The following is a 23,068-nucleotide window of genomic DNA, read 5'->3' on the forward strand; positions in this document are numbered from 1 at the left end:
TTCATTTGTTTGTGGCTTTTTTTTTTTTTTTTTTTTTTTTTTTTTTTGGGACAGCATTTCTCTCTATAGCCCTGGCTGTCCTGGAACTTACTGTGGAGACCAGGCTTCAAACTCATAGAAATCCACCAGCCTCTGTCTCCCCAGTGCTGGGATTAAAGGTGTGTGCTGCCGTGTCCAGCACTTTTTATGTCCTTTAAAAAGAAAAAAATCTGATCTTTTTTTGAGACAGGCTTTCTCTGTGTAGCCCTGGCTGTCCTCTGTAGACCAGGGCTGGCCTCGAACTCAAGAAAAATCCACCTTGCCTCCCCAGTGCTGGGATCAAAGGCGAATTGCCACCACCGAATAGCTAGAAAAAAAAAAACTTTTTGAATTACATTTACGTATTTTGTACGTGTGGTCACACACACACCACTGCACACGTGTGATGGTCAGAGGATAGTTTTTCAGAGTCTGTTCTCTCCTTCTACCACGTAGGTCCTGGAATTGAACTCAGGTCACCAGGCTTGGCAGCGGCTCTTGCCGAGCTGTTTCCACAGCAGCTCCCCTCCCCATTTAAAATGTAACCCAGAGTCAGATCAGTGCTGCCTGCATGTGCGACCCACCAGTAGCCGCACAGACCCCAAAGAAAATCACACACACACACACACACACACTCAGTTGCCAGAAGGTCCTCAGGTAACTTGGCTCCTCACGTGCCCCTCCCCCACCTGGGCTGTTTACTAGCAGGTTTGCTCTTGTGAGGGCTGTGCGCTGCGTGTGCGTGAGTGCAATCGCCGCACCATGTCCAGGAAACAGCAGCTCACAGCACCGTCCCCCATCCTCTGGCCCTCACCTATCCCCACCTGTCCTTCCGCCGTGTTCCCCGCGCCTCACGGGGGTTGCTGTAGCTACCTCACCTCACCGAGAGCTGAGCACTCAGCAGCCGCTTGCTGGCTGCACTCCGGCCAGTTATGAATCCTCTGCATTAACTACTGCTCACTGCAAAAAGCAGCTCCGCTGACCGAGGCCGAGCACTGACCTAAGGGGGTGTAAATACAGATATTTAGAAAGCAGCCTGACATGGCTGTTCAGGGAAGCAACAGTAGCAGAACCCAGGACCTCATCAGCTACGGCCTTCTGGATGTTTCTACAGCATCAGGCATGCATTCCTGTGAAGCAGGCCTCAAATCCAATCAAAAAGTTGGCTATGCTCTAACGGTCATGCCACTGTTGGGCACCGGTGGGCACATACTGCCTGGCAAGTTAATGTTGTAGCTGCAGGGCCCATCACTGGCTGAGCCCATCGGTAACTCTCTGTCACCTTTCGGCACCATGAAAGCTACACAGAAGGAAGTTTCCAGGTTGATTTCTCTATGCTCTGTAACCATGCTTGGGGGTGCCTCCCTAACCAGGCACTAGTGGGAGATTATCCCACACTGGCCCTGGGATTTTCATCCAATAACTCAGGCCTTTGGGGAAAGAACTGTCTACCCATACAAGGTACCTCTGTTCAAACCTTTTTTTTTTAAATAAGTGTATTTTAAAATTTGTTTACAAAGTGGTAGTGTTCCATAAGGTTTTTTTTTTTTTTTATCATACATGCTTTATTTTAGTTAACTCACCCTCCCATCCCCTCATCCCTCACCATCATCCACCCCCACTGTAACTCCCAGAACCAGAACACGTTCTCTCTCTCTCTCTCTCTCTCTCTCTCTCTCCATACACATTCTGCTACCCTCTCTAAAGGTTCCTTCTCTCCTCTCTAATTATGGGCCCTTTCTGGCTCCCTCACTTGTACAGGCACTCCACAGTAAACGCACAAATCTAAGAGTCCAAAGCTAGGGTGGACGTTTGGGAGAACACAAAGTTGAACCCCTGTGGTTCTCGTTTTGAACTGGACCTCGGCCTGCCATTTCTAAGCTAGCTAGCTCTTCTGACAAGCAGGTTGGATGCATGGCTTCCCTTGGTCCAGGAGAGTTTGGTTAGGGAAATCTAGTCCTTCTCTTGCTTCCGTTATCTTCCCTAGAAGAGTGAAGCATGGCGTGAGAAGAGTTGTTTTCTCATGAATTTTCTTCTCGGGATGTTGCAGTCATCTTTTCCTGTGCTCCCTCTGACAGACACACCAGCCACCTTCCTACCCCAGCTTGTCCTTGTGGGGGATGGCAGTATGGCCGAGTCCTCAAGAAACCCCTCCTCAGACATGTGGCACTGGGTCCCATTCACAAGGCAGCTGGTTTCATGGGGTAGCCAACACACCTGCATCCCAGGCTCCCCTGAGTCGGCTCTCACCATCGCGGTACTTTCTCTGTGACAAAGTGAGGGTCTGACCTCTCCTCGCCAGCAAAAATGCTTTTCAGAAGACTGGACAGGATTGGGCCACTGCTCTCCTTGTACAGGTCATTTGCTGCCTGAGTGTCTGTACTATTCGGTGTTCCTTGAAAGGGTTCCATTCTCACCAGAGCCTCATGTCTAGACATCAGGTCATCTGTGAAACAGACACTCAGTCCCTGAGTTATCCCTGCCTCCCAGACTTTCTCCCACGCACCCTCTCCCTCTTGTCCCAACTTCAGAGTCAACGAGGTAAACCCAACCTCTCATTCAACAGGAAAAAGGAACTCGTAGGCCAGGTGTGATGGCACACACAGGCACACTCAGGAGTCAGAGGCAGGAGAATGACCTATATGTCAAGTCCAGCCTGGTCTACACAGTGAGTTTCAGGACAGCCAGGGCTACACAGTGAGACCCGTCTCAAAAAAAAAAAGCAAAGAGTAAACCCATCTGCCACACTCTTTGCTTCTTGTATTCTACCTGAGTATAAGATGGTTGGTCAAAAGTGACAGGGGAGATGACACAGAGAGGCTTTGACTGGTTCAAACCTGTAGTGGGAGGCTGCAAAGTGTCACCCTGACCCAGTCAGTCATGACTTCTTGGTGAGAACAAGCCACACACACCCCCCTGCCCCGTGCTGCCCAGCCGTAAACCAGGTACCTGGTTATCACTGCCTTTTTACAACCTACCAGGATACTGAGATGCCCCCTAGAGACGACAGGATGCGAGGGGTGGCAGCTGTGCGGGACCGGACCTCCTGAGGGGTGGCAGGCAGAAAAATAAACTGCAGTGGGGGATCAGGCCCCGAGCTGGGCACACAGGAGTGGCTGAGGGGGAGGCCCAGTCTTGCGGCTCTCGGGGAGATCCAAATCCCAAGCGGTTCTCCTCCCACCGCGTAAATGTGACAGAGACTGAGAGCAGTTTGTGGAGGCGAGGGCTAGGCCGTGCCATGTACAGTAACCATGTCACTTCTTCTGATTTGTGTCTGTCCCACGGGTGACGTACCCCAGTATCCTGTTTGCCTCTTTTACTGCAGCCATTCACTGGGCTGGTGGCTTCAAGGATTTTTCTACAATAACCCCTAAACCCCTTTCCTGGTCAGTACGCTGCATGACTGTTCCATGTAATCTGTCCTCTCTTTTTGGTATGTGGCTCCACCTTTCCCTGAGATTGTTTGACATCTGTCCGCATTAAACTGCACTTTCCACCCAGTGGCACAGTCACCTGAAAGCCTCCGCCCCGCCCCCCTCCCCCCTCAGAACCTGGATGCATTGTATTTCAGTATTTGGCCATTACCTTCAACACTGGCCTGGTCAGCTGCCTGCGGCATCTTATAATCGACAGTCCCCTCAGATAACGCACCTGGGTTACGAATCGAATCCCGAAATGCCCCCCCCACTCCCCCGCACTCACTTCCCTTGCAAACGTTTGCAAACTTTCCTAGCCACTGTCGATGAGCCCTAAGTCCTCCTAGTATTACAGCGTGGCTGACTGGAAACTTGGGGGTTGACCTGTCCCAGTGACTGTTTTCCAGGGCCACTGCACCACTGTCTCGTTTTCAGTTCTAATTTTGGCTAATACTGTGTCTGTGCCTGGAGCCCCTTCCAGTCGGGTGGGCTGTGCATTGGCCGGCTGCGAAGAAGCGGCCCACGGCAGGTGACGGGCACTCTCTCTGTGCTTCTAGGAACGAGGTGACCAAGCTGAAATTCGAAGGAAAGACTTTCTATTTATACGTAAGTCAGAAAGAGGTGAGTGCTGGCTTCCCCCTCTTCGGGGAGGGTGGGGGCGGTGGTCCCTCGTGGCTGGAGCCAGGAGTGAGGAGTCCAGACAGAGGACGCCATCTGCCTCCTTGGCTGAGGTTAAGGTGGAGCAGTGTAGGGTGGGAAGGCCTGGAGGGTCCACTCAAGTGGCTGGACCTCAGGAAACGTAGTTAAAGGAGGTTCTCCGTCCTGTGGGGAATGCCAGGGGGGCTTTCTGCTTCTCGCCTGGGCTTTGTTAGGCTTACCAGGTATGAGACAGTGCCAGCCACCTGCTAGAGGGGCCCCAGCAGCACACAGGAGACAGGCTCCTGGGCTTCACCACCCTCCTCAGCTGTGTCTCTATGGGATTTTTTTTTTTTTTCTACAGGAAAAAAAAATCATTCTCACATATTTTGCTCCAACTCCAGAAGCCTGCAAGCACCTCTGGAAATGTGGAATCGAGAACCAAGCCTTCTACAAGTGAGTGGACACGTGATGGGGCCCGCAAAGCTGCCTCTAGAGGTAGAGGAACAGGCAGGCCAACCTTGAGAAGCAGGAAACCAGCAGAGTGGTTCTGGTGTTACAGCGAAGGCCCAATGGGTGTCTTAATTTGAATCACTGCCTTGTGGTGCCCTGGAAGGCCTAGAAGACAAGAGTGCCATGAAAGACCCCCCATAACCTAGAGCAGCATCCTGACCTCAGACCTCAGCCTTGGGGAGACCCTGGGGTCTCCTTCCTGGTGGGTAGTTCAGGGCCGAGTGCCCAGGAGCCTAGGCTAGGTGGCCACGTGGCCTGCTACTGAGAAGCCAGGTTTGAGCCAGAGGTAACTGCTTGCCAGAGAGCCTGGAGGAGTCTGGGGGAATCCTGCATCCACTTTTCTCTGATTAAGAACATTTCTGTGGAATGTAAAGTGCACAAAGATACGGTCCAGAGAGGCTGAGGTGATGCCAGGGAAATGCACTGATTTACTAGATGCTCTGAGCTGGGGGTGCAGGTCACTTGCTGGAGTTCTGGCCTTGCAGGAGTGAGGTGCTGGGTTCAATCCTCCGCGTTGCCTGAACAGGGCATGGTAACAAATGCCTGTAATCTCAGCTCTCAGGAGCCAGAGACCTAAGAATCAGTTGAAGGTCATCCTCAGCTACAACCTGAGTTGTGGGATAGACTGGGCTACATGAGACCCTATGTCCAAAAAAAAAAAACCCGGTGTGACATACGACCGGGCTAAGTTAAGGCGACCCTTGCTATCAGCTGTGATAAGCCAGTATTGGGGGATAGCTCTACTATCCAGAAGGAGTCTGGGGAAACCAGAACTGCTCTCCTCAGACAGCTGACTCCAGCCAGCAGAACAGATCCCTCGCCAGCTGCCGGCGCCTCAGCCCCAAAGCTGTGTGAGGGACTTGCTACTAGCACAGGGTAAACTGAATGGGCAGCATGTATACCACCTCGTGTGGGCTTCCTTCTGACTTGGGGGTCACTTGGGGGAGACTTTAGCAAGTTTCAGTCTCCCCGCTGTTGAAAAGGCCAAAGAGACGGTGTTCTTTGGCTGCTGTCTCCTTCACCTGTGAGGACAGGGCCCAGGTTTGGTCAGTTGCATGAACCTAGAGAGAAGCAAATTTGAGACAAACTCCTAGGAGCGGCCCAGGAAGGATGTGCTCCCCTGGGTCTCCCTAGCACACAGGAAAGCCCTGAAAGGTTGGCATCGCCCTGGGAATTCGGAAGCAGCCCCGGGAAGAAGCTACCCAGGGCTTTTTCTTGAATCTGAAGGGAAGTCTGAGGTAGCCTTCGCAGAGAGCTACTTGCCCATCTCCCATTAACTTATGAGGTGGCTTGGGCCATGTGTCACTTAACCTTTCCTTTGTCGCAGGCTGGAGAAGTCAAGCCAAGTCCGCACAGTGTCCAGCAGCAATTTATTCTTCAAAGGGAGCCGGTTCCGATACAGGTAAATAGTGACAGTAAGTAGCCATTCTAGATCTCTTTCCAGTCCCTCCTCTAGAGCACGCTCTGGGTACCTTATCCCCTGAGACAGATAAACCAGAGCTCTCCAGGGCCTGGGGCTTCCTCCCAATCCCTCGGAGCCTTTTACTCTAATCCTCGGGAGCTTTCTGTCTGTCTGTGGGTCTCTTCTGCCCTCATTGTATTTAACCGACCAAGTGAGAATCAGGCTCCTACCTCAAGTTTTTAGGCAAATTTGAAGCAAGCTGTATTAAATACTGGCCAGGACGATGGACACTAGTCAGGTCCATACCCAGGATTCCCAGAGTATGGTGCTAAATTACATTAGACAGGGGCTTATAAAGGCAGAATATTACATCCTTCCTGCCTTCATCAAATCAGGGGCAAGCATACATTCCAATGTACTTCTGGATTTCCTATGTGTGATCACACACATCTTGAGCAGTTGGAGCAACCAACTGCAAAAGCTTGTTTGCAGAAGCAAAAATGCATGGGTGGTTGGTACCTTATATGGCCAGCCCCCAGCATCCCAGGAGGTTCTCTGTCGTCGGCCAAGTGGGGCTTACAGGTCAGAGGCATTCTTGTTTTATAGGTCTTTTTTTTTTAATTTATTTTTATTTTCTGTGTATTGGTGTTTGCTTGCATTGGTGAGGAGGTCAGATTCCCTGGAACAGGAGTTACAGACAGTTGTGAGCTGCCATGTGGGTGCTGGGAATTGAACCCGGGTCCTCTGGAAGAGCAGCCAGGGCTCTTAACCACTGAGCCATTTCTCCAGTCCGTTTTATAGGTCCTTTAAGCAAAGCAATTAAGACTTAAAGCATAACTTAGGATGTCTGCTGGCTCGGAGGCTCCCGATGCCGGGAGGGTACAGTGAGGTGACCTGAGGCTTCTTACATTTCATGACTGGTCACCTCCTCTCACAGACCCACCATTTCTAATGGCGATATACCCCAGGAGTTAGCCGTCACAGTAGCATCAGCAAAGCAAGAACTGGGAGAATGCGCTGCGTGTACCCTCTCTGAGGTCAAACTTCTTTGGACTTTTTCCTGGTGATTCCCAGTATCAAGACTGGAGGACTCCTTCCCAATTAAGAGTGGAGCTGGGCATGGGCGGTGCATATCTTTAATCCCACAGAGGCAGATCTCTGTGAGTTTGAGGCCAGCCTGCTCTACATAAGAGAGCTCCAGGGCAGCCAGGACTACCTAATGTGACCCTGTCTCAAACAAACAAACAACAACAACAACAAGGTGGAGAGGTGATCCCAGAGACCCTAGCGATGAAGAGCTAAGCTAAGCCATCATGGGGGGCTAGAACTCTTTGCCCAGCCAGGAAGCGTTCCACAGTGACTGAAGCCTTGGGGAATGGGTAGGCCACTGGCTTTTTCCTGACTTGGCCAGAGCACCTGAGATCTCCGAGCCTAGTCCCGATCACTGTCTTTCTTACCGTTCGTTTTTACTTTCCCACTTCACAGTGGCCGAGTGGCAAAGGAAGTAATGGAGTCAAGTGCCAAGATCAAACGGGAGCCGCCAGAGATACACAGGTAGGTAGAAGGGCCTGCCCGACAGGCCCTTCTGAACCAGTTCCAACTGAGACCCCAGAATCCCTAAAAACCTAGCGAGCCAAGCTCTGTGAAGCTTCCGACCAAACAGATACCAAAAGAGGAGGTAGAGGGCGGAAAAGGGACGGAACCTGTGTTAGCTGGGACACGGGAGCCAGTATACAGCCCGTGACCACACAAGGGAAGACAGTGCAGCAGAGCCTGGGGCTCCTCACGTAGCAGTTCGGCTGGACCCTTCCTGTCCTTGACATGGAGCATCTATGAAAGATGTGGCAAAGTGATGACGCTTGGCTGTTCTGGAATTACTCCATGACAAAAAGCCTCAAATAACCTCACGATCCCTATCATGTGCATCCATAAATCACATATTTCTAGAAGCCTGCCCTGAGCCTGATAGACTTTACATGGACTGGCTAAGAGGGCTAGGATTTGCCCAGCAGCCTGTACTTCTGGGAACAGGAAATTATTACCTGCCTCTGAACACAGCCTCCCCCACGCAGCCTCTTGGAAACTGCTAGTACCGTTTTCAGACACGTCTCAAGGTCATGTCTCATCCGGGGCTCTGTCCCCCAAGACACTTGTTGCCACGCTGCGGAAAGGAAAGGCTGGGTGTCCAGTGAAAGGGAGGGAGGGGGACTCAGGGGCCGAAGGCCAGGAGAATTTGTTAATGTCTGGACACCCCTACCTGTGCACTGGCGGAGTGGTTCTCTTCCCATTTCATCTCAGAGCAGGGATGGTTCCCAGCCGCAGCTGCCCTTCCATAACCCACGGACCACGGCTGAGCAGCGTCCCCAGGACACGAAGAAGAGCTGTGCACATCTCCATCATGGAAGGTGAGTCTGGACTCCCTAGAAATGATGCTGCTGACTATGCACGTAACATGAAGGCCAGGTGCCTTCTCAGGGGCTGGATTAGTTACTCTCCGACCAGTACAACGCAAGTTTATTTTGAGCTGGGCGGTGGTGGAGCTCGCCTTTAATCCCAGTGCTCAGGAGGCAGAGGCAGGCAGAACTCTGGGGTTGAGGCCAGCCTGGTCTACAGAGTGAGTTCCAGGACAGCCAGGGCTACACAGAGAAACCCTGTCTTGAAAACATGTGTGCGCACACGCACACACACACACACGTTTATTTTGGCTCAAGGTTCCCAAGGGCTAAGAGTGTTTCATGGCAGGAAGGCACTGCGGCAAGTTGCCGGCCTGGCAGCAGGAACAGGAAGCTGAGAGCCCACATCTTCATACAAGCACAGAGTAGAGGCAGAACTGTAAGTGGCCCGAAGCTCTGTAACCTCAAATCACACCCCCAGTGGCATGCTTCCAACAGCAAGGCCGCACCTCCTAAACCTCAAGACCCCCACCGGGTGCTGAGCACCAGAGACTGGGGGGGATCTTCTCACTCAGTCCACCAGAGCCTTGAAAAGCAGCTTATTTGTGTTAGAGATAGCAGCAGACTCTTGGGGAAGAGCCCCACGGAAGGTAGAGGGTTCTACACAAAGGCTGGGAGGGAACACAGGTCAGTCCCCAGCAATGTGACGATGTGGTGATGGTCGCAGTGCTCAGGAGGTAGAACATTCAGGAAGCCGAGGCAGGAGGATCATCCTGAGTTAAAGGCCAGAATAATGTACACACCAAGACCTTACCTCAAAAACAAAACTGCTCAGGTGGGAACAAGCGTCATTCCAGGAGAGGGTCTCTGGTTTGTATTTGGGTTTCAGGATGTGACCCATGAATCTGACCTGAATATTCACTTGTGGCTGACACGGAACTCTGAGAAGAAGCCTGTGTGGGCAGCTACCACTGAGGCAGACGGATGACTGCTTCATTTGTAAAAAAAAAAAGGAGCACCCTCCCTGCCTGCTCTGGGAATGGCAAAAAAGCTAATGTACACAAAGCCCCTTCTGTTTTGTTTTTGACAAAGCTTCACTTTGTAGCACAGGCGATCCTCCTGCCTCAGCCTCCCAAGTGCCCGGATCGGGAGTGGGAGCTACAGGAAGCACTTTAAAGGGAAGCCTCTCCCCGCTGCCCTCCCAGCTGGCAGTTTGCAAGTGTGGAGAAGGGATCAGCTGCTAACAAACACAGCTGACGGCAGGGAGGAGCCATGAAGGAAGGGGTCGGGGCTTCAAAGGGCACAAACAGAACTGCCAGGGACGTGCTTTTGGCTGTGAAGTCAGTTCACTCTGCCTTACGGCCTTCCCTAGAGGGCACATCACAGAAGCCCTCTGACTTTTCTAGAAAAGCTTCATCTGCTCTCTAAAAACAGGAAAAAAATTACAAATAAATAAAATAACATGGCATTACGATCTGAATGAAGTACAAAATCCCCCCAAACAGGGACACTAAAAACAAAAACTTGTTTAGAGGATTCCTTTACCTATTTTGTCTATGGAGGGCAGACTGTGGGGCTCAGCCAAGGGGGTAGTGGGAGACGGACAGACACGGACAGACACAGCCCCGGGGCCACCAGTCCTGTGTGACTTCACCTCACGTGCGGCCCTGGACGGGGCCTGCCTGCTTTCTGTGACAGTTGTACTTGGCCCATGCCCTCTTCCAGTCTGGGCCGCCCAGGGCCCTCAGGGAACAAGCCGCAGGCTGGGAAGCATTGCTTTTTATGGATGCAAGCACTTCTGACTGAGTCAGCCCCCTGATAAGGATGGCCTCCCCTCTCCAAGCTTCTCCCTCCTCACAGCTCGGCCTCACCCTGTCCCGCAAAGCGAGTATTCTACCCAAAGGGACAGCACTGCTGGAGGGGGCTGCCAGGGCATGGAACTGGTGAGGACTCTTGGTCCCTAGCTGGCTGGCTCTTTCCTCTCCGTACCTCCCCTGCCAGGCTGCTTCCCTAGAAGGAACTGCCTGCCTGGGCCGCCATGGGAAAGAGTCTAATTAAGATCCACACCAGAGTCCACGTCCAGCTCCGGCTGACTAACCACTGCCTCCGGCCCCTAAGCATCCGCATCCTGAGGATGGGACCCCGGCTTCAGGCTAGGGTCCTAACTGTTTCCCCCAGCCCTTGGGGAGCCACCTCTGGACAGAGGCGTCAGCTCGAGCACCTCCAAGGTAAATATACCTCTGTCTTGCCGTGCTGCTTGGCCCCAGCCCCCCCGAGACTAATGGGCCTGATGAAGGGCAGAGAGGATGGTGGCTCCTATAGTCACAGATGAATTTTCTGCAGTTATGAAACTTGCAGAAAATGGATACATCTGGAAATCAGTAAGGGAGGGAACCCTGACTAAAAAACAAATACTGCAAGTTTTCTCTCGTGTGGGGTCTACCTTTTTAATCTTCATGTATGTGGGGGTGGGGGGCAGTGAGGGGTTAGGGAGGTAGCCCAGTTGGGACGGTACTCGAGTTACGGGCCCAAGGCTGAGTTTGAGCACTAGCATTGCATATACCAAGCATGCTGGCATATACCTGCACTCCGGCCTTCAGGAGCAGGCGCTCAAGGTCATCTTTGATTACCCAATGACTCTGAAGCCAAACAGGGATTCAAGAGATGGTGTCCCCGAAAAAAAAATGAAGCGTTTTGAGGAAATAAAACTCATGTGTTATGAAAGTACAGAAGCGGGTGTTGGAGTTGGGGGGTACAGGGAAACAGCGGATAGGGTGAAGAAGAGAAGAGGGGCAACAAAAAATTGTTTGAAAATGCTGTAATGGGGGGGAGGCTGGAGAGATGGCTCAGTGGTTAAGAGCACTGTCTGCTCTTCCAGAGGTCCTGAGTTCAACTCCCAGCAACCACATGGTGGCTGACAAGCACCCATAATGGGAACTGTTGCTCTCTTCTGTCATGCAGGCGTATATGCAAATCTAGTGCTCATATGTATAAATAAATAAATCTTTAAAAAAAAAAAAGAAAACGAAGTGCCATAATGGAACTTAACATTCTACATGCTAACTTACAAGAGAGACAAACAAACAGAGTATTTCATTTAAAAGCCAAGACAAATTGCTTTAAGTGGGATGTCATTCCATAATCAATGCTAAAGTTTATGGTGATATTTTTGAATAACTTAAATACAACACTCCATATACAACAAAAAAGATAAAAATTGATCCATAGACTGTTTTTAAGTTGAAGAAAGAAAAAGAGGAGGAAGGGGGAGAGATAGTGGAGAGATGGGGCAGAGGTACTGGCTGAATTTTCTTGTTCAGACGAGCCTGGTATAGGAGCGACCTTACAGGTGAGGCCTTCTGTTGAGAACAGAACATGAACTGCTCGGTGGCACGCTGTGGTGCTCAGGCACCCTACTAGAAATGTGTGCCTACCCCGTTCTCGGCTCCTGGAGTCACCAACAGGGTAGTTTAACGCGGCTGTCCTCTGATGGCAGTGTCTTGTCTCTCTTCTTCCTAGGCGCAAGCCAAGGTACATTTGCACAGGCTGCTGGCAACAGAGCTGGTCATACTTTGGGAGATCTGGCAGTCAGAGATGTCCTCGTGAGGGGACAAGCCTTTTAGAGGGTGTCATGTGCCTCTGCTGAGGGCACAGAAGGGAAGTGGGGCCGAGGCCAGGATCACGCTCTTGGGGTTCTATTTCATCAGTGACACAGAAGGCCAGAGGAGGCGTCAGGGAGAATGTGCGTCAGGGTTCCAGCCGGGAGCAGGGGGCTCTCAATTTCAAGGTCTCTCACAAGTTCCTCGGGTGGCTGAGACCCACGGCAGGTGCAGGCGCAGACTTCCTGCACCCTGCATTGGGTTGGCAGCACTGTCGCAGGCTGGGATTCCATACAGTCTTGCCATGAACAGCCAGCCACGTGACTTTTCTGTAACCGCCCACCCTCGCCACTTTGTGGAGTTGTTCAAAGACACACAAGTGAAAGTTTTAGACATTTAAACTTCTGACCTGTTCTTGAGGTCCGGCTATTGAGTCTACAGCTGCTGCTGCTGTAACGCGGAGCAGAGGCCCCTACCAAACACGGCGGATGCCACTGGAGAGCGGGCGGTGTTGTCACCCAGAAAGCTTACTCCTGTGCTTTCTGCCTTCCCAGGTCTCGAGTCCCTGCGAGACAGTGCCCATTCCACACCGGTGCGATCCTCTTCCCACGGGGACACCTTCTTGCCTCACGTGAGAAGCAGCCGGGCAGACAGCAATGAGCGTGTAGCTGTGATTGCAGACGAGGCCTACAGCCCCGCAGACAGCGTGCTGCCCACCCCTGTGGCCGAGCACAGCCTGGAGCTGATGCTGCTGTCCCGGCAGATCAACGGAGCCACGTGCAGCATCGAGGAGGAGAAGGAGTCTGAGGCCAGCACCCCGACTGCGACAGAGGTGGAGGCCCTCGGAGGCGAGCTGAGGGCCCTGTGTCAGGGGCACAGCGGGCCAGAGCAAGAACAGGTGAATAAGTTTGTTTTAAGTGTCCTCCGTTTGCTCCTTGTGACCATGGGACTCCTCTTTGTTTTGCTCCTCCTCCTGATCATCCTCACTGAGTCTGACCTTGACATTGCTTTTTTCCGAGATATCCGCCAGACCCCCGAGTTTGAACAATTCCACTATCAATACTTTTGTCCCCTCAGGCGATGGTTTGCCTGCAAAATCCGCTCAGTGGTGGGCCTGCTCATTGACACCTGAGAAGGCATGACTCCTCCCAATAACTAGCCAGGTGGACCAAGGAACCCGGCCACCCATTCCCAGCAATGGGACCCATCGCGGAACCATCGGCACACACACCAAGTCCTCTCATGACTCAAAGTCCACTGCAGCCTAGGAGGGTTGTTCCCAGAAGAAAGGGATGTAGGCTACTGCCCGGGAAAGAAACTGGGAAAACTCAATTTCTTCAGAGGCTCTTTCAAGAAAGGCTCAGCAACCCCGTTTCTCATCCTTCAATACGCAGGATAATTTTTGGGTTCGAGTTTTAATTTTTCATAGATGTGTATTATTTTGAAAGTATCCAAATAATAATAATAATAATAATAATAATAAATGATTTATTTTACTATACCGATTACCGCAGCAGTTCACCGGGTAGATGGGACATGCTGGTTGAAGACTCAGAGAGCCGCTGTCTGTTCTCTGTCCCCCGAAGCTTTCTGACTGGTGCCAGCGGGTTCGGGGGCTCAGCGGGGGCAGGCTGGGGCTGCGGACAGGCAGGAGTATGAAGGAAGCATCTTGTGTAGAATGATTAAATAGAAAGTTGTTTCTTATGCTGGTCTGAGTTGGATTCTCTTTTCCTTTTGTTTTCAAACCTGAGCAGAGTGGGCCTCTGCAGGGGACCAGTGCTGGCGGCAGCGGCAGGGTAGGGTAAGTCTGTCCCCTTAGACTAGAGCCTAGTGGGCGCCACTGAGTTTTAATGAATTTTTTTTTTCCCCTGAAGAATCTCAAGACTTTTCTAATGCTTCTGGGGCTTTGAGTGAAGTGGGCAGCGCCGGAGCGTGCCGTCAGAACTGTCCCACAGCGTAGGTACCGGGGCCTGTGCTAAGTCACCTGAGAGCCTGCAGAGCCACAGAGGCCAGTGCTGCTTCCGTACAGTGCAACCCCTTCAGAAAAAAGACTATTTCAAGCTCTATTTTAACAGCGAAATGTTATTTTCTTATCCACTCACATTTTGTTTTCACCTTATGAATTAAGAAAATAGAACGTGAGGAATCAAAAGGTGCAAGAGAGAAATGGAGAAAAGCATCAAGGACGAGCGGCAGCCTTGGAAGGAGCGGGGAAGCACCCTAAACAGAATCTCTATAAACAGTGCCCATGGGAGACAGGAACGTGGCGGGGGCTGAGGCCTGCACTCACTGTCGGACACTTAGAGTCAGCCACAGCAGCACAGGTGCACACACTGGGGTGAGCAGCAGGCCCCAGGCCTCTACACTTCCCACCGCCGATAACGAGAGCGTGTTTCATCTCAGGGAGGGAGTGCTAAGTCATCTGAGGCCCAAGGACTTACAGGAGAGTCAAGAGGCGTGTCTACTCCTGGGACCCAGACGGCGGTGGGGCTGAGCAGCCCCAGATGCAGAACAGATTGGGCTGTAGCACATTCAAGCTCCTCTTATTTTGTTGGCTGCTGTGGCAGAACCATGTCCACGTTCAGAATATGGCAGCCATCAAAAACAAAGCAAACCACACACACACCAAAAAAACAAAAACAAAAACAACCCAAAACACCCCCCCACACACACACACACACAAACACAAGAATTTGGAGGCTGCCAGGGAGGGCATTTACATAATTTTAAAGAAAGATGCCATTCTTATCTAGACCAGAGGTCAGCAAACTACCCAATAAAATTTCGGTTTTGCGGACCATACTCTGCTGCCCTAGCCCACCTCCGGTAATGCATGCGTAAAGGAGCATGGCTTGTTCCAAGAAAGGAGAAGTTGAGCATAGGGCTAAGGCTGTGTAGGCTCAGTGGGTAGAGAACTTTTCTAAAATGCATAAGGCCCCGGATTTGATTGCTAACACTACATAAATCCAGGTGTGGTTGCATACACCTGTGGTCCCAGCATTCGGCAGGGAGGCAGGAGGATCAGAAGTTCAAGGTTATCCTCAGTTACATAGGAAGTTAAGGGTAGCCTGGGATTCATGAGGCCTTGTCTCAGAACACCAGCCTCCCACGTCCAAAAAATTAAAACTAAAACTGCAGTAGTCTGAGACTGGTCCCCAGACGTAAGATGCAAACCCTGACCAAACAGCTGTCGACATGTCAGCGAGAGGGCCAGCTTCGATTCCTGTCTCACGTAAGACACCCAGAACCATTTCCCAGTGGGGACTCTGCCGGGTGCTCCACCAACCAACCAGCATGATGTCTCATCTGATGCCGAGATCAAGTACTGCCACTCTGAACAGCAGTGACTCTTAAGGATGGATCCAGGCCTCTCTGATCATTTCCATACCAGCAACAAACCTGGGTAAAATCTAAAACACTTACCACAAGACAAGCGGAGGGGATCCTGGTGAAGACTAGAGATCACTTAAAAGCAGTGAGCCACTGCCAGCTGTCAACTGCACAGGGGAGGTTCACTTAGCACAGGCCTGATGTCAGAGACCCCTGAGAGGTGAAGGCTGTTGGGAAACAGGGCTGGTGTGAAGTGGATTTTCTCTTCTTATGCAACATAGCAGACTGCCTTTAGAGTAGTGCGCCTACCTCAGTTTGTAGAACCCAGTGTCTATGCAGTGGGTGGTGGCCTTGCCTCTCGCCTTTCCGAGCCACGGGAGGGAGGCAGCCTGCCACCGCCTGGTGGGTTTCTTGTGTCGACAGTCCTAACAGTGCAGTGGTCTGTGCCGTTTCCAACACGTGACCCGGAACCTTCAGGTTGTGTGTGTGTTTGTTTGTCTGTTTTTTTCCTCAAGGCTTATCCCAGAAAATAAGGACAAGAAAAGGCTTCCTCCGACTTGGTTTCCAAATAGTTTTCAATAGCTCAGTAACAAACCCCTTTACTGGTGACTTTTTCAGTATCTTCCCATCATTAAAGTTCCAGTTTTCAGTCTGTTTTGCTGTGTTCTATGTCTCTCCCTTCCTCTCAGAATTCGTTGGTCTCACTGTAGAACAGCCGATTTGCATAGCATCATTGAGCAGAGGAGATGATACTGAATTAGTGTCCCGCACCTTTAGAAGTAGAGGGTTACCTACCTACAAATGTGAATTTCTTAGTTTCATTTAAAAATCTAGAGCTGTTAATCTTTTGTGTGCCAAAATCTAAGTTAGGTTTTCCTTCAAAGCAATGTACTTTTTTCTACATATGCAGTGTGTAGCTAGCAGAAAATCATTGGTGCCATGAAGATTATTTTTAAAGTTAATAAATATTTAAATATCGTAAGAGAATGGGTCTTTTTTAAAAAAAACAAAACAAAACAAAAATCTTGTAACTGGTTCCACTTTCTCAAGTTCACAATCCATGGAGAGATGAATGGCTCAGTACTTGCAGATTCAGATTCAGTACCCAGGTTCAGATCTCGGCACCCACATGGTGGCTCAAATGTTCCAGGGGCTCTGATGCCCTTCTCTGACCTCCTGGGCAACAAACATGCAGTGCGCGTGTGTATGTGTGTGAATAAATAAAACTGGAAAAACCCTTTATCAGCTAGGAAACAGGACTACCATTTCCTTATGATTGTCCATAATTATGAAAACTAAGCCTCCAATACTTAATTTTGTTTGTTTTTAGATGGGTTCCCACTGGCTGGCCTGGAACCCACTAGGTAGACTGAACTACCTTTGAACTCAGAGATCTGCCTGTCTGCCTCCCGAGTGATGGGATTAAGGTCGTGGGCCACCACACTTAACTCTTAGATTTTTTTTTTCACCTTTGTTTTAATCTTATGTTAAGAGAGTTCTGCATGTACGTCTGGATACCACGTGTATGCGGTCCCTGCAGAGACCAGAACGCGGCACTGGATCCCCTGGAACTGGAGTCCAGCGTGATTGTGAGCCACCATGTAGTTGCTGGGGATCAAACTGGGGTCATTTGAAGGAGCAGCCAGTGCTCTCAACTGCTGAGCCATCTCTGGCCTTTAGATTCTTAACTATAAAGAAGATTACTCGAGAAATTATTCAAAGAAAATTCGTTACCATTTTATTTGTGACGTATAACTGAGTATCCCCTCTTACAATCCAAACATGCTGCCTCAACTCTAAGCCTTTCAGTAGTAGCTTTGACAAACAGCAATGGAAAAAGGTTGACTACACTGTGACACCAGGCCACTGGTTCAGCAGAATATACATCACCATATACCCTATACATGTGCATATGAAACTAAGTTTTCTTTTTAAATACTCTACTTAAAAAATAAAAACATCTGAATTTTGTTTTTTTTTCTGTGCTTTATTAATTTGGGGGCAAGGGAAGGTGAGCCAGGCTGGCCTTGAACTCCGGATTCTCTGGCTTCTGCCTCTCACGTGCTGGGGTTACTAATTTCATGTGAAAAACTACAAACCCCGCCTGGAGCCCAGTCTGTACACAGTGAAACATGAGAATATAGTTAAAGGTGCAAGTTCAAACACAGTGCAGTCCTGGCCCATTCCAGGAGCTTCCCAGAGAGAGCAGACGGCAGAGCTCTAAGTGTGCAGACTCGAGCCCCAGTCTTAAAAGCCAACAGTTCTCCAGTGGTTTCTGTGAGATTTCCAGTGACACTGAGCCGAGAAACACGGATCCCCAAAGAGGTTCTTAGCTTACCAAACTAAGTTCCGGCTGGGCACGGTAGTACAAACCTATGGAACTAGCACTTGGGAAAGTGAGACTGAAGTTCAAGGGTAGCCTGGGCTTCATAGGAAGGTCCAGTGTCAGCAACAAAGCAAAACTAAGTTTCAGAGCTGGGGTATTTGAGTCAATAGCAGACTACGTGCCCAGCAGGTGACCGTCCCTGGGGTCCAATAATGTTTCATCATTAGACTTAGAGGACCTTTTAGGACCTATTCTAGTGTAAGAAATAAATATTCACCCCAAACTAAATAAATCACAGATCTACAGATCACTGCTGCAGCAGATAGTCTCCCATTATATCCCAGAAAGTTAATCACAGCCGCTCAGAGCTTTATCATTTGTTAGGATTTCTCAGAATGCAGCCATTGAAAGTGCTGAGCAATGCTGAGCTGAGCGCAGTGGTCCACGCCTGGGGTCTTGGCACTTAATAGGTAGAGGCAAGAGGCTCATGAGTTCCAGGTCATTCTTGACTACAGAGAGAGTCTGAGCTGGACTACAAAATACCCTGTCTCAATCAACCAGAAAGTCCTGAAAGCATCCCAATTTCTGCTCCAGGTCCCTGCCTCATCCTCTAGAAATGGCCGTAAAGTTCCTCCCCCGCTAATCCCACATTCTGCACAGAGGTCTTACCGAGAAAGCAATGTCACATTTGCTAAATATAACAAATAACTCAACAAATGCACTACACTGTGTGAGAGAAATCTCGAGGTTCCTTAGCCACGGAACAATTTTCAGCAATTTGTTGAACCTACCCAGTAGCTCAGAGGCTTTCTTGGTGCATAAAAATATGCACCCTCCCGCTGGAATTCCCTCCAGCCAGGATATACCGAGTAGGATGCACGGCGCTGAGGGAACACACAGACACCAGACATTCTCCCAGAAGAGAATACACGGCCTCTCCCGTCTCGTGGAAGACCTCCACCCGCCGGGGGTGGGCCATGCTGCCAACTATGAAGCAATCTTCTTGTTTAGGGTCCCACACGGCCTGGAACCTCGTTAGCCATCTCCCAGTGATTGTGTTGTGCCTAGTAGGGGAAAAACAAAACAAAACAGTATTTACTTTCAAGTGTTAAATAAGTCAAAGTAGCATAGAGCACAAGGCAAAAAACCCCCCCAAGATCCAGTGTAGAAACGATTCCTGATTCCTGCCTCACCTTCCAACCTTCAGCTTGCGCTCAGAGCGGAGTGACTCTGGACCTATGGAATCGGTACATTTTCTGGGACTGGAGAGTTGGCTCTGGTCAAAAGCACTTACTGGTTTGGTTCCTAGGACCCATTCGATGATTCACAACCATCCATAACTCCATTTCCAAGGGACCCAATGCCCTCTTCTGACCTCAGCAGGCACCAGGCACACACATATACACACACAGGCAAAAGGCTCATAAGTGCAAAAAAAAAATTTTTTTTAAACAAAAGATTTTACTTTTTTCCTTTTGAGACCAGGGCCTTACGTCACCCAGGCTAACCTTGAAGTCAGGATGTAGCAAAGAATGACCTTACACTTCTGCCCCCCCCTGCCTCTGTGCCGGGTAACAAGATTACAGGCATATGCCACACTTCACCCCTTTCTGCAGTTCTGCGAGTCTAACCCAGGCCTCATGCTTGTTAGGCAATCGCTCTACTAACTGAGCTACACCACCAGCCCTAAAATAACCCCTCCCTGCTCACCGCTCCACAAACACAAAAGATGACGCATCTTAAGAACATGCTGTGAGCAAGCACACACCAACAAACTGAGTAACCTGGGAGAAATAGACAAGCTTCTAGAACGCAACTTGCCAAGACTAAGCCTGAAGAGTTAAAAGATATGAATCCATTTATAACTAGTTAAGGGCATTCACACACATACACACAGGGGAGAGGGCAGGAGATCTGAGAATAAGCTTCCATAGTATCATTTTTCTTTTCCTGGTTGTGTGAGACGGGGATCTCACTCTGTAGCCTGGAAATTACTAGGCAGCTCAGTCTCACCTCCAACTTGTAGCAATCCTTCTGCCTGAGGCTTCCAAGTGCTGAGACTACCTGTGTGCCCCTCCACACCCAGCTTCCTTAATGAACACTGACACAGTCTCTTCAATGTGGGGTGTGGCTTATTGGTAGAGTGCTTATCTATTGCACACAAAGTCCTGGGTTCAAGCCCCTGCATCCTCATAGACGAGATTTGGTTGGGAAAATGGAGGCAGGACAATTGAGAGTTCAAGGTCATCCTCAGGTACAAAACAAGTCCCAGGCCAACCTAGAATTGACTCCTTCCTCAGAAAAACAAAAAGATAAAAGACTTACACACTGTGGTCAGGAGGAAACAAAGATGGCCCGCCACGCCAGCTCAACCAGTGCGCTATGCCATGTTAACAAAGTGAGGCGGTGCGACCATCACAACCGATGCTACATGAGTCTGACAGTCCTTCATGATGCACCCACCCAGCAAACTGGGATCGGGGAGGCGAGCCCAATACAACCAACACCACGCAAGAAACCCCTGACGCATCAGAATGATGAAGACTGAAAAGTATCCCTCCGGGACCAAGAATAAGGTAAGGCTGTTCGCTCACCACTTGCACTGAACTTGATACCAAAGCCCGATCATTTAGACACAAGAGGGAGGGGGGAGGGAAGGAAGAGAAACTTTCTGCTGAAAACTCACTCGATCACATTCATAAAAAAAAAAAAATCATAAAAGATTTCACACGTTAAAAATATCCACTTAACATAATTTCAAGCAAAGTTCCAAGCACAGGGGCTGGGAAGATGGGTCAGGTCATAAAGTTCTTGCAACATCATCGTAAGAACCTGAGCTCAATCACAAGAACCTATTAAAAAAAAAAAAAAAGAACTGGTCATGGTAGCATGGGCACACTCCTAACCCCAGTACTAAGGAACTGGAAATGGGGGACTCCTGGGGCTCACTGGCCAGCCAGCCTAGTCAAAACTGTGAGCCCCCAGTGCTATTGACAGACCCTGTCTCAAAACGTAAAGTGGCAGCTCCTGCAGAATAACACCTAAAGCTGACCATGGGTTCCCACATGGTTCAGGTGGGAGCCTCAGCTACTGAGGAAGATCAGATCGCTTTATTCCATGACTGAAAAGCAGCTTACACTTCCACGTCATGGTTCATCACCAATGAAGTCAGGACAGGAGCCCAAGCAGGGGAGGAACCTGGAGGCAGACGCTGATGCAGAGGCCATGGAGGTGCTGCTTACTGGCTTGCTCAGCCTGCCTTACTATAGAACCCAGGACCACCAGCTCAGGGATGGCACCGCCCACAATGGGCTGGGCCCTCGAGCACTGATCACTAATTGATCACTTACAGTTGGATCTCATGGAGGCCTTTCCTCATCTGAGGCTCCTTCCTCTCTGATGACCCTAGATTGTGCCAAGTTGATACACAAAACTAGCCAGTAAAGCAGGCTGAAAGGATTTCTCCTTGGGTAAAAGCATGACTGGAAGAGAATTCCTGGGAACAGTTACATTCAGGAACCCGGGGTTTCATGTCGAGACACACGTCTATTTCTCCGTGGTTGTGTGTCCCGCTGCTAGTGAGATGTTACAGTCTTGAGTAAAATGCACTCCGGTTCCTGTGCTTGCACACGTGGTCCCCAGCTGGTGGTACCTGTGAGCAGCTGCAAATCCTTTAGCGTGTGAGGCCTATCTAGAAAAAGTAGTTTACTGGAGTTTAGCCCTTGAGGGTTATAGCCAAACAGATCTTCCTGTTTTTCTCGTGTCGCTGAGATGTGAGGACGAAAGGGATCTCGGCTGCAAACTCTCAGCACGGAGCCTCCCGTTGCAGACAGATAACACATACATGCAGAATTTAAAATAAAAGCAAACCTTTGCCAAATATTAGAGAGCTACAGATGTGTGGTTTCATTCTAGCATACACCTTTAAGCTCAGCACTCAGGAGGCAGCCTGATCTACAGATAGATTTCCAAGGCAGCCAGGGCTAGATACATATCAACAGATAAACAAAGAAAACTCTCACACAGAGGAAAACTATTCAGCCTTAATAAAAGGAATGCTGTCACTGTGACAAAGATCTGTGACAAAACAAAATGAAATGGGCAAAGCCAATGACAAAGGACACAAATATGCTTAAGTAGAGCCTGAAAACTTGATGCTACAGCTCACCCCAAACTGCAAAATGATAAAGATCATCGTGTAGAGAAAAGGCAGAGAGTAAGGAATAAAGTCAGACATTAACCGGCACACATTCAGAACAGCGGGTTCAAGGTGAAGGAGGGCAGCCAGAAGCACGAGGCAGGAGGTGAGGAAGCCACAGACGCCCAGAAAGAACGGGCTCAGCCTGACCCCTGACGCCCACCAAGGAGTCACACTTGTCCTGAGCAAGGTGCCGGGTGTAACTCAAGTCACAGCAGAGACCTTAATTTTGACCAAATAGAACCTTTGAGAGCACATGGCAGCTGCGAGCTGGGCCACGGAGACCCAGAAGCAAGAGCTCCTCTGGACAGGGCTGGTAGGGGGCGTGCTCACGCAGCACCACACAAGCGGGACTGCAGCCTCCCCGGCGGGCATCACGTGCGCCCTCTATGTACTGCTCTGCCCACAGCAGGCCAGGACCTAGGGATTGAGAGTGTGGAAGCCTACCTGATGGTGGTGAGGAGAGGAATCTGGGAAGATATGGAGCTGCTGTCAAAGACTCTGCAAGACAAGCGTTGGGAACGGTTACATAGTGACGTTACCGAGATGCTCAAGTTTTCTGAAACAGCGTAAGTGTGTTTAAGATGACTGTCGGTTCACGGTAGGAAATGTAACTGTGACTGTACGTGGGATCATATTCTAACCTCAAGTTTGTGGACTACTAAAATTCAGCCTGTATTCTAAGCTTAGTGCGGAAATATTTTAAACACTATAATTCAAAAAAATTTTTTTCCTTAAGATAGTATCTCACAGCCAGGCAGTGGTGGCCACACGCCTTTAACCTCAGAGCTGGGAAGTCCAGGCAGGTGCATCTCTGAGTTTGAGGCAAGCCTGGTCTACATAACGAGTTCCAGGACTGCACAGAGAAACCCCGTCTGGAAAAACAAAACAAAACAGTAGCTCACGCTGCAGGCCTAGAACTGTTGTCTTCCTCCTGAGAGGCCCTCTGAGAGTGGGACTCTCAGGCAGGCTCCACCACACCAGCTTGGCATGTGCACCCTAAAACCATATTCAGATTCACAAACATGCAACCAAATGTAAAGGCTGCGGCGTGAGAATGCGCATGCACGCTGAGGGCATGCATATAAAAGAAGCACTCTTCCTGACTCTTCAGGTGATAGCCTGATAGTGTAGCTTCCAAACTGCTGAACAGACTGATGGCCAGCCTGTCAGTGGAGGGATGCAGAGTCCTCCACTGGGTACCACGGCAGAAGGAAGCCAACCTCAGCATCACACC

General features: G+C 50.0%; 2 protein-coding genes across 6 annotated transcripts in view; one reads left to right on the top strand and one right to left on the bottom strand.

The window, feature by feature from the left end:
- The window catches only part of Frmd5 (FERM domain containing 5), a 250,220-nt gene extending 233,201 nt beyond the window's left edge, over positions 1–17,019 (top strand). For 2 of the 5 annotated variants that reach the window (XM_060371877.1, XM_060371881.1), the window contains 6 exons: positions 3,992–4,055; positions 4,435–4,526; positions 5,911–5,985; positions 7,471–7,539; positions 8,284–8,390; positions 12,532–17,019. In XM_060371877.1, coding sequence (XP_060227860.1) covers positions 3,992–4,055; positions 4,435–4,526; positions 5,911–5,985; positions 7,471–7,539; positions 8,284–8,390; positions 12,532–13,109 — 985 coding nt within the window. In that variant the 3' untranslated portion in view covers positions 13,110–17,019. The remainder of the gene's footprint in view (positions 1–3,991; positions 4,056–4,434; positions 4,527–5,910; positions 5,986–7,470; positions 7,540–8,283; positions 8,391–12,531) is intronic. The other 3 variants (XM_060371879.1, XM_060371880.1, XM_060371878.1) reach the window with 3 other exon arrangements.
- A 22-nt stretch (positions 17,020–17,041) lies between these two features.
- Wdr76 (WD repeat domain 76) overlaps positions 17,042–23,068 on the bottom strand; it is a 37,292-nt gene continuing 31,265 nt past the window's right edge. Inside the window, exons 12-13 of the mRNA XM_060371882.1 lie at positions 22,279–22,332; positions 17,042–18,697 (exon numbers count right to left, since the gene is read on the bottom strand). Of these exons, the coding sequence (XP_060227865.1) occupies positions 18,433–18,697; positions 22,279–22,332 (319 nt within the window). The 3' untranslated portion in view covers positions 17,042–18,432. The remainder of the gene's footprint in view (positions 18,698–22,278; positions 22,333–23,068) is intronic.

Source organism: Meriones unguiculatus, chromosome 18 (assembly GCF_030254825.1).
Source record: "Meriones unguiculatus strain TT.TT164.6M chromosome 18, Bangor_MerUng_6.1, whole genome shotgun sequence".
Lineage (NCBI taxonomy): Eukaryota > Metazoa > Chordata > Mammalia > Rodentia > Muridae > Meriones > Meriones unguiculatus.